Raw genomic sequence first — 8,655 nt, 5'->3', positions numbered from 1 at the left:
AAATAGTCATATTTTACGATCAAATACCAAGTGACTTGGTATGCAAAGTGAATGTGACTTGCAAATATTGCTTGGTACAAAGTTAATAATACCAACGGGCAGTAATCGAAATTGTTTCATATAACATTTCGCACTTACCTCCCGGCAAAATCAGATATTATTTGAAAAAAAAATAACTTCCCTTAAGGTTTCGGGTGTCGAGAGGAGAAAAAAGATCACCGGCCATACTTAATCTTGGAAAAGAGAATACTGAACAATCGTCCATTATCAGTATGGCAAAGTGCTTTTGTTGAACAACGATTTTTGTATGCAGACACTCGTTTTGGTACAGGTACACTGTGCCGTTAGTACCTCATGGCTCCTTTTTATTGCATTTCTCGTGTTTTGCCTCCGTTGTTGTACAACAGCGGTCGACAGTTTAGATTTTTATCTAGATTTAAACATTAGCTCATAGCATCTCGACTCCCTGTCCCTTTTTAGTTGCACAGTACCGAACTGACGCTGTGACTTGTCACACTTCACGTCGTTTAAAATATACAGGTCTTTACAAGCACAAAATAAAGCAAAAAGCTAGCATACGGAGAATGAGGGCCTACGGGAAATCTTGTAAGTTTTTTTATCTACATTTCTTCACAGCACATTGCAAGAACCCTCTTTTCTTTACAATTTCCGGTAAACATGTTTCAACAGCTCTGCCAGTACAGTTGTCATTGCCTGGTTTGTGATGTGGGGCACAGCCGCTGAGATTGTCTATAAATATTTGCATGGTTCTCCTGGGTCCATAATATTGCTGAACCTTCCATTATTGCATCCCTCTAAAGGGTCGATTGACGTATATGGCACAGACCCAGAGAAAGGACGACAAAGCATTTTCGATTATTAGCTGGCTTTCCTTTGAACATTGCAGGAAATGGTCGGTACATTTTGAGGTAAGAAGAAAACGCCTGTAAATATTGATCGAACTACAACTGTTGGGATCATATATTTTTTCTATATTTGACAACTGCAATAATAAGACTGTGCCATGACTGTGATCTGCATGAGCGGCCTTGGGAAAAATGCCAACAGTAGCAACCATCGTCTACATAATCACTTTGTACAACTACGACCTTTCAAACGTGGCATGCAATAACTTCTGTGTTTCCCTCGTGCGATAACCTTTGCTGTCCACTGTGATATCTCCATAGATGCCAAATGTAAGTCTCTACAGGGAATAATGAAACGAACATTTGTACATTGTACCAATAGTTACCACATAGCCTAGAGGCAGAGAATGGTTGACTGGGGTGCTATTTCATCGTTTATACGTCTCTCCTTAAGTGCCTCTGTAATCAATACACAAGCATTGCACCGGATTTTTACTGCATCTGCTTGATCGTACCGCCATTATTTATAGTTAATTTCGCATCACAAAGTCTAGAGAGTATCAATTTGCTGCGGGGAGAAATTTGACATTTCTTTCTCCAATTGTACTCATATGAAAAACGCACTAGGATTTACCAACCATACAAGAAGATAGTGAAGGCAACCCATAGAAGTTCAAACAATTAGAGCAACGAAACTAACATTCATTGTACTTCAACTTTATGACATCCACAACATCGTGTTTATACACAGGACCCGGTATGTTTTGTTCAGTTTTTCTTGAATCAAAATTTGACAGCGATAAATGTAATGCTTCTAATGAAAACACTTTGTCTTATACTTTACGATTGTTCGGAAACCCAGTCCAGAAATATGTTCAAATTAGGCCGGTAACATGCAGATTGAATTCATTGTGACACATCTGTGACACATCATATATTATATTTTTGCGATTGAAGGCGATGTTTTGGCGTCGTGTCGGCGAAATGGTTATGGTGTTTGGCACAGAACACAGAGGTTTTGGGTTAAACTCTCTGCTTTTTTGTGCTCGTGGGAAATGCACTTTACACAACTGTTCCCACTATATGAGTACCTAGCTTCTGTTAGTTATGTAGCTTGAATAGGGGGGGGGGGTCCCGTGGTTGAAGAGAGCCACACGTCGAGTACGTTCAAGAGCCCAACATACTAATGGAAAAAGTAGGGGTCCATCCCGGTATTATAAGTTGATCAGATAAATCTGTCCAGCTTGTACTGTTCAGTATACAAAGCTGGAGGTTACCTCATGAGGCAGTCTACTGGGTATGCCATAAAAACAATTTAGCAGAACCAATGTAATGTGATTAATCCCAACAATAAGTATAGTTTAGAGATTATTTTCTAACAAATGCTATATGTATGTGGGTAATTGTTGCCAATGTTTGCCTTGTTACTTGCAGACCAATGTTGCAATCTATCAGCATATGCTCACTCGAGGGATGAGTCTGGAAGGCTATAGGAGACGGAGAGAAGTATATCTTTCACATGTGAGAGTGCTCCTGTATCTTACATGCACTTTGTCGGTCTGCTCTCGGGTGCATTTTATCGGACATGGCCTGTAGGAACCGCCCGGGGTGTGGAACGTTATAGCCGGTGATGGTGCTTTCATGTATTCTTAATCCTACTTTTATGTGGCTTTAATCCAAAATCACTCTGCAAGGTCTCCGCAACTCAGAAATAAATGAGCCTGATGCATGCACCTTCCTCGCGTAGTCAGTAACTCATGTACTAGCCAGCACACCCCGTTTTTACAATATGACTACCCGGCAACGATCAAGCTCATATATAAGTTATAATGGAATGTGTATCCTGCTAAGAAATCACAGTATCATTCGTGTTTTGGAGCTTGAATTTTATGCATGCTGCCAATGTAATGTCAATTGAAATGTTTTAAATCCATAATTGGAATAGTCCCATGCGAATACGCAGCTGGCGCCTTAGGATTGGGATTTCACGACAACGTTCTGATTCAAATCGATCGTTCGATATGAAAAATACTTTTTGCCAAAATCCCCGTGAAATGGAAATTTGCAATCTCCAAGCAGATGTCAGCATGGAGAATCCATTATTTTGAACCCGTTGAGACGGTTATGTAACGCGTTAATGATTAAAAAACTGCTTGGAGATACATGTTATAACATTCGTTGCCATCTAGCAGATGCGTAGGTTCCAAATTGAACATATTCAGATGGGGGAGGGCTTTGAGGCCTATTCCAAATTTCATATTGCATAACGCCTGGACGGCTTCCGCTAAAGCCACCAAATTTAGTGACTTCTCCTGAAATTTAGTTGGCAACAAATTTGCAAGGTTTGGAATGTTTTCCAATTTTCATATTCCAATGGCAAGCGGTCAAATATGCATAAATCATGCAAACTTAATGACGTCACCGGTAAAATCGAAGATGGCGGACCATATCACTGGATCAAATATAGCTCACTTATCATCCCTTACCATTCGTACCTACCGTTATTTTTTCAGAGAATGGTGTAAAACAAAATATGAGGGTTGTAAGATATAAGACGGCATTATGACGAAATATGACGTAATTTGAGATTGTATTCGCTGCGGGTATTGAACAGAATAATAACGTCTACTACGACTACTGTTGTCAATAGCAACATCAATGACGTCAAAATGACATGTTAACTGATTCGAAATGATAAATGATATCACAAATAACAATCTAGTTTTATTGGGAAGATAAAGTATTATAGCGTCTTGGAGAACATTCCCTCATACACACATATTTACCGGTATCCATTTCCCTTAATTGTGGCCTTTGATTAGTATTTCTCAATTTTGGCAGCGTCACCATTTACCTGAAAGAAAAAAATTCATTGTACCTAGCAGAAAAAATTCATTAGAATTCACATACCAGTGTGCAGAACTGACTGACGGGGAATCCACATGTACTGTTGGCCGGGTCCACTCTAGGCACCGTCAACTTGGCCATGTCAATCACGTTGGGTTGGCACGGTCGGTACTCCACCAGCCCTGTGTTCACATCGATGGACTCGCATGCCTGTGTGTTGTCAGTGCTGGGCACGGGCTGCGTGATCAGGACACACGATGCTTGAGAGGAGGCTAGGAGCAGCACTAACGCGTAGCCGACCCAAGAGGCTCGGAGTGAGGCTATGAAAGTTCCAAAGCCCATGGTGCCGTCACATATTACTTGTAGATAGCCTCAGAATTGGTGTCAAGCAGTCAGAACCAATGCCATCTCTGAAAAATAGAGACAATGGATTTTAATAAACAATTTGTACTTCCATTGGTTAAACTTTGTTCCAATCGCAGAAAGAGTGGTATTGGAATTACATATTCCTCAGGGAAGAACATAGGACCAATGTGTTTCATTAGAAGACTGAGCATACTAGAAGTGATATATGTAATGTGACTGTATGTGAAACACTTACGACTATAACAGGACATCAGGATTTTGCCGACGCTCGTTAGGAATGGGAATATTTGATTAATGTCCGCATTGCGAGTGTCTTTGCAGACAGAATTGATGATCTGGGTTAGAAAGTTGCGTGAAAATAGGCCATTGGGAATCGCTGATATAGTTATACGTCTGAAGGTACGTATATAACGATACTCAAGAGTAAACGCAGTAACATCCGCCGTTTAAAAAACCATTTAGACTTAGTGCAAAGCTCCATCTAAGTGACTGTGTGGCTAATCCTACCAGGGAACGTGGCTGTCTCAAAATGCTCTTGGCGCGATGGGTTTGATATTAGACAATCTTTTTGCACATTTAAACAAACGAAAAGAGAAAGACGGAAGAAGTGCTGGAGGTAGGGAAAACATGGGGATTATTCTGGTTCTCCTTCCATCAAGGTAAATCACATCAATTCTAACAAAAATCAGTAACAATACAGTAACAGTAGATACTTAAGCTTGCATTAGGTTAGATAAGTTAGGGTAGATCCTTAAGCAGTTACATGGAATGCGATTTCCGATGATGACAGCTGCTGTGAACCTGAGCTGTAAAATTGTCTGTCATACAAGCCATCAAACACAGTGCTCTTTTTGAACGAATCCATTGTCATGGGTGGATATCGCATTTCTTCAGCAAGATGCTGTTACCAACCCTTTCAGACATATTGTATCTGCTAGTCTGCGGTTCACCGATTAGGACAAGAAATGACACTTTACCCCCGCCTTTCAGTACAAATGGCACATTGAAAGTAGAATAACGGGTCCGCTAAGAACTGCATCTTTTGTTGCTGACACCTGGTGAAGATAAGAGAGCTAAAAGCACACCTATCGAAGATGGCCTACAGCTACGGCTATCATTTCATGGCGAGCAATGCATTTGTCAGTAAGGGGCATCCATGGTGCTGATACTTATCGGCGAAATATTCAGAGTTTGATTTTTACATAAAGGACAACCAAAAGCATAATCTTTGCTGTTAAATCTTTCTAGGTAGGAAATTTTCTGATAGAGCTCGTCATAGAACTCTTTTTTAACTTAGGTAGTAAATATTATTTTCGTTAGTTTTACGGCGTATTAAATGACATTGTTTTTGGCGTAATTAGGTCACGTGCTCAGAGCAATTGTATCACCACCCCTGAAGACGGTCGACGGATGTGGGGCGGAAAATTCGAGGTTAGCAATTTGCTTGTGTTGAATAAAAGTTAGAAACTTCAATATCCATTTTTGAATGAGAATTGCGAATTTTCACAATCCTGACATTATTGATAAATCTTATTATGTGATTTCCTTTAACCTTACCTTTACTCAGTACTGAAACTTTGAAACTTTGAAACTTTATTAGAATAACCATTAGCGGTGGACCCTAGGGTCCACCGCTAGTCTTCCTGGTATTCATTCACAGAGACAATACATTATACAAACATGGTTGGCAACTAGACAAGTCACAACCACATCTAAATCAATAACATATTTACAATATACTTAATTTAAAAATTGACAATCCTGTCGCACAGTGCTTGTAACTACTGGTGGAGGTATTTGTGCAAACCATCCTTAAACACTCTCAGGGATTGTGTGGATTGCATGACAATTGGAAGGTTATTCCACACACTGACAGCCCTGTACATGAAACACTTCATCAGTGCGTTAGTTCTAGGTTTCTCTAACAGAAAAGATTGTTTAGCAGCAAAACGGGTTCTGTAACTATGCAAGTTGTTGACCGAACGCAGTTGCCTACTGATACAAATAGGTTCGTTTGTGAGTGTTATCCTTTTAAATGTTGTCATGGTGTTTATTAACAGTCTCGTGTGCACAGGTTTCCACTGTGGCTTCGACTGAAACAGACGAGTTGCCTTGTTCTGCATTCGTTGCAGAAGGTTTATGTTAGTTTTAGTTGTGAAGAAGAACTAACGATAAAAAAAGCAAAATAATTGCTGTTTTGTTTGTGACGTAGCTCTACGTCTCAATACCTTTACGGGGGTGCACAGTCTACTCTAAAGGGCACTTGATATCTTTTCCAATTACGCTAAGCTCGTTTGTCGGGAACATAAACCACTCTGACTACGTCTCGACCTACCTATATGAAAAGAGCAGTCTACTTTACTTTGTCAGAATCCCGTTAAGTTCTAAATCACAAAGAGAGAAACCGTGGGTGTCTATTATACGAGCTGCGATTACCGTAGGTATTTATCTAAATGTGAAGGTGAAACCCTTCGGACAGTATTATCCCGTTTCTCGCCATCACGTGCTCATCTATAGTGTATGTGTTGGCACCCAGCTGACTGCCTGGGTTTGCCATGCATTGCATAATGTCTTCAATTTCAATAAATCTAAAAAGCACTACGTTCAACATATCTGGCAGATATCTAAAAAAATATCCTTCAAATCATAGGTGAAAATATGTCTTTTATACGGAACATTTGGTTTAAGGTTGTTTTCAATTTCATGAATAAGCTACGGCTATTAGGCAATGCATGGCCGATCAACCATCCTTATCCTTGACATTCACTGATCAGATGTAATCACATTGAGTATACCAAGTTCTATCTACAGTGCTTTTTAACATATAGAACATAAGGGTGCTATAACTATCATCATGTTACTATCAACACTATATCTATAGCAGTTTAAGAAATTATACTATCTACCGGCTACGTTATTCTGTGTGAAGTCAATTCTTTGTTTAGACTACAAAAGCTGGACTAAATGACTTACATTTACGTTGATGAGTAATCCTTGCGTACCCAAACAGAACACATGCCCTTGGACGAAACGTGATGCCTCTAACATTAGTATTCAAACCTGTGCCGATGACACAGCAAGGTCAGCTGCTAAAAGAGTGATCAAGTGGAATCGAACTTAACGGCCTCATCCTTACAAATGGTTGACGTAAAAGGATAGCTTACCTCTTCAAGACAAACAAGATGTCAGGGTATCTATCTTAGCTTCAATGTCACCTCTAATGGCCGGTCCGGCTGCGCTCAAGCAGATAGGCCTACACCTCGTGCTCGCATGTCATTAAAAGGCACTGCCTGAAAGACACGAATTCCTGGACTATCTTAAGTTACACTTCACCCTGCACATTCTGTCAAAAATGGATTCCGTGACGTCACTGCTCAGCTGAAGATTGGAGATAAGAAGAAACGTGCCGCCATCCGGGGAGAAATAGCTAATGGCAACACGATATACATCTCTTTTGGGATCAACAAAGTACGAGACATTGACACTATGGGTAGTTGTCAAGGTTATCTGAAGTGTCTGCATTTGCCGTTATAGTTCTCTACAATGATGATGCCTTCATAGAGCAGTCAGTGGAAGTTACTCATACGGAGAAAAGAAGCACCAGAGGACGAGCTACGTAGCTACAAAACAATTTAATTGCCTGTGGACTTGCCTATGGTCCTCATGTTGAATTATAGAGGGAAAGATAAAAAAAGGTATACAGAAAATAGAAGGGATCATTTTGTTGACATTGATGATAGTCGGGTCTTCTGAACGATTTGAGGGAATAGTTAATTGCCTTCATTATCGATTATTCTTGCTTATAAGCTAAAAAGAAAAAAGGTGGGACGTTTTACGTCGATGCAAACTTATTGTGAGTAGGACAGAAAAGAAAGGCATTTCGAAAGAGGGTAACCCACACGCTACCTAATCCCATCAGAATAAGGATGACGCACTGCAAGGATTTCACGTTTAGAATAGTCTGGTCTGCAAGGTGTATTCTTTGGGCTGTGCGAGCCTAATACCTGAGGCTAAGATCTTAGGATTAAACAGCATTCATAAAGGCAAAAAGCTGGGAGAATCTTAAAACGCTTGTACTTTATCTGCTGCTGGATCGGGAAACCTACTGGTTTAAGGAAAACAGAAAGGGGTACTTGTAATCTACAGATTTGTTTGCGATATCAAAATAGCACAAGTACTGCGCATATTATGATTTTATTTCTTGCGGAGACCGAAATCTCAACGCTACTTACGAACGCCTTGTGTTAGGTAATGACATGCCCCCGTTTGACCTTTTGTTCATTTAGTTTTAAACAGCCAAGGGATGATAACATAGTCTAATCAGTCTAAGTGTGAGCCAAGTCATTAGCTCTGAGTGGTCGTATGGAGGTGTCTACAGCTGCCTTCATTTTCTTCACATCCCCGTGGTCTCTTTCAAAGATAACCAGCTGAGTCAAATTGCCTGTCTTAGTTATTTCTAGCGACTGTACCCACCTGGTAATGACTGAGGCTATTTTCAAAGTTGAGACCACCCATTACTAGAGTAAAGACTTTGGTGCATCCAGGGGAATTAAAGTTAGAGAATGGACACCTTTAC

At 40.2% G+C, this 8,655-nt stretch overlaps 1 protein-coding gene across 5 annotated transcripts in view; it reads right to left on the bottom strand.

Moving 5' to 3' along the window:
* LOC118421265 (netrin-G2-like) overlaps nt 1-8,655 on the bottom strand; it is a 67,520-nt gene that overhangs the window by 8,928 nt on the left and 49,937 nt on the right. For all 5 annotated transcript variants that reach the window (XM_035828481.1, XM_035828482.1, XM_035828485.1 and 2 more), the window contains one exon: nt 3,777-4,123. In XM_035828481.1, coding sequence (XP_035684374.1) covers nt 3,777-4,055 — 279 coding nt within the window. In that variant the 5' untranslated portion in view covers nt 4,056-4,123. The remainder of the gene's footprint in view (nt 1-3,776; nt 4,124-8,655) is intronic.

The sequence above is a fragment of the Branchiostoma floridae genome, chromosome 8, assembly GCF_000003815.2.
Source record: "Branchiostoma floridae strain S238N-H82 chromosome 8, Bfl_VNyyK, whole genome shotgun sequence".
NCBI classification, from domain to species: domain Eukaryota; kingdom Metazoa; phylum Chordata; class Leptocardii; order Amphioxiformes; family Branchiostomatidae; genus Branchiostoma; species Branchiostoma floridae.
Note: the sequence above shows the minus strand (reverse complement) of the source record. Positions and strands in the feature narration are given on the sequence as shown.